At 38.8% G+C, this 2,288-nt stretch overlaps 1 protein-coding gene across 1 annotated transcript in view; it reads left to right on the top strand.

Moving 5' to 3' along the window:
* nom1 (nucleolar protein with MIF4G domain 1) overlaps window positions 1-2,288 on the top strand; it is an 8,121-nt gene that overhangs the window by 3,488 nt on the left and 2,345 nt on the right. The window contains exons 4-7 of the mRNA XM_032504120.1: window positions 169-492; window positions 644-754; window positions 1,121-1,291; window positions 1,888-2,009. Coding sequence (XP_032360011.1) covers window positions 169-492; window positions 644-754; window positions 1,121-1,291; window positions 1,888-2,009 — 728 coding nt within the window. The remainder of the gene's footprint in view (window positions 1-168; window positions 493-643; window positions 755-1,120; window positions 1,292-1,887; window positions 2,010-2,288) is intronic.

The following is a 2,288-nucleotide window of genomic DNA, read 5'->3' as shown; positions in this document are numbered from 1 at the left end:
AATAAAAATCAACACATTAAAAAAAAAAAAAAATCAATTATGAACTTATCAGAATCGAGCATCAAATCGTTCTAGAGAGAATCGCAATGAATTTAAGATTATTTTTTTTTTCTCCCCTATAATAACATGAATGAAGTTTTGAATATTCTCCTTTTGATCATTTTCCAGGTGGGAGCCCATTTTCTGGAGACGGTTGTGCGAAGGTTTGACGAGGTGTACCACAACTCGTCTGAAAGCAAGGAATGCGACAACTTGGTCGCTATTGTCAGTCACCTCTATAACTTCCAGGTGGTGCATTCTGTCCTCATCTTTGACATCCTAAAACTTTTGGTCGGAGCTTTTACAGAGAAGGACATTGAACTAGTTTTGTTAGTGCTGAAGAATGTCGGTTTCGCCCTGAGGAAGGACGACGCTCTTGCTCTCAAGGAGCTTATCTCTGAAGGCCAACGTAAGGCCACCGTCATGGGCTCAAAGCTTCAGGATCAGACAAGGGTAGGGCAAACAGAATTATCCATTTACTAGGCATTCTTAATACCATATTTCTTTTCTGGTGTTAGCTACAGCATTGCATAATTGATTGTCCAATTATGTATACATTTTGGAAGCTTATCTAACATTACTTTATATGCACATGTGTTCTCAGGTGCGTTTCATGCTGGAAACCATGCTGGCTTTGAAGAACAATGATATGAGGAAGATCCCAGGCTACGATCCTGAGCCCATGGAGAAACTGAGGAAGTTGCAGAGGACTCTGGTGGGTGATTTTTACAACATATTTCGTTTGAAATATCCCCATTTTCCTAAATTTGTGAAAATAAATATAGATTTTTTAATGTGTAGCTTATAGGCACTGGTATTATTCCTTACTGAACATCATTGTATTCCTTCAACGTTATTTTCATAGTAGCTTCCACTTTTACCACCAGGTGGCCCCAGAGTTCCACCTTTACAGACCCAAATTCCATAGTGCAGCTGATGCTTCCAGCATGACCATCAGTATAGCTGTTTTAACAGTTGTCTGCTTATGGATTGCTATTTTTGTGTCCTTTTTAATATTAAACAAAATGTGTTTGCCTCCTAAGGGCAGTTATGGCTAATTCTTTGTGAATGTGGTTCTCAGATCCAGCGTCGTGCAGGAGGCAGTGACATGAAACTGAGGGTCTCTCTGAACAATCTCCTGGCAGCAGAGCAAGTGGGCCGCTGGTGGATTGTTGGCTCGTCGTGGAGCGGAGCGCCCATGATTGGCGAACAAGGGAACACAACCTCAAAACAGAGCACTGCCGAAGGACAGGTAGAGTACTGGAACCACAGAAGATACATGTGTACAGTAGGCATCCCAGTACAGATCTGCATCGGAGCTAGACGTCTTTTAATGTAAATGGTTTTAGCATTCCGCTGGTAGAGAAAGCAGATATTTAACTGATCATGTCCGGTTTTGTATGTGTGACAGTTTTGTATTGAGTGAATTCAATTTGTGCAACTAATTCATAATTTAAAAAAAAATAATACTTTTTAAAATTTATTTTTATTTAATTATTTGACTTAAAAGTCATTGTTTTTGCCACTTAACATCAGTTATCCATCATAACCATCACTTACATCAAAATGTTGCCAAATTTCAATGGTTTAATTTCTTGTAATTGAAGTTCTGTACTGTTGGTTGTGTTTAGACAACATTTAACATTTGAAAAGCTTGTCTTTTGTTTATTAAAAACCCCTTTTGTATTTTTTTTTTGTAAGGTATCGTAAGAAAAGTATTAACTTTTTTTTTTATTAAATGATACTTAGGTCTTGTCAGTATTATTCAGTAATGTCAGCACTTCGCTGAGTGCATTTGACCTTAGCAACATTTCTCACTTAACTTTGGTCATTTTTTATTTGTTTCAGTTTAGTGCCAAAGTCTTAGAGCTGGCTAGGAAACAGAGGATGAACACTGAGGTCAGAAGAAACATCTTCTGTGTGATAATGACCAGCGAAGATTACCTGGATGCCTTTGAGAAACTGCTCAGGTCTGTTATCACTCCCCTCCACAGTGCCTCTCTATGTTACAGGGCAAGTCAGGTGCAAAATGAACCTAGGGGTTAATAACATGTCCACAGAGTTTGACCGTTCTCTGGGATTTGTTTTCATGCTAATCGAATGTGACCAGTTCTATCACAAACCGCTAAGTCGTCGGGGCACTGGTAAAATAAAAAATAAATCCCTATTTCTACAACATTAACAAGGCTCAACATAGCACTACACTTCACGGCAGCATAATGAGGGTCCCTACATGTAAACCGAAGCAT

The sequence above is a fragment of the Etheostoma spectabile genome, chromosome 22 (genome assembly GCF_008692095.1).
Source record: "Etheostoma spectabile isolate EspeVRDwgs_2016 chromosome 22, UIUC_Espe_1.0, whole genome shotgun sequence".
NCBI classification, from domain to species: domain Eukaryota; kingdom Metazoa; phylum Chordata; class Actinopteri; order Perciformes; family Percidae; genus Etheostoma; species Etheostoma spectabile.
Note: the sequence above shows the minus strand (reverse complement) of the source record. Positions and strands in the feature narration are given on the sequence as shown.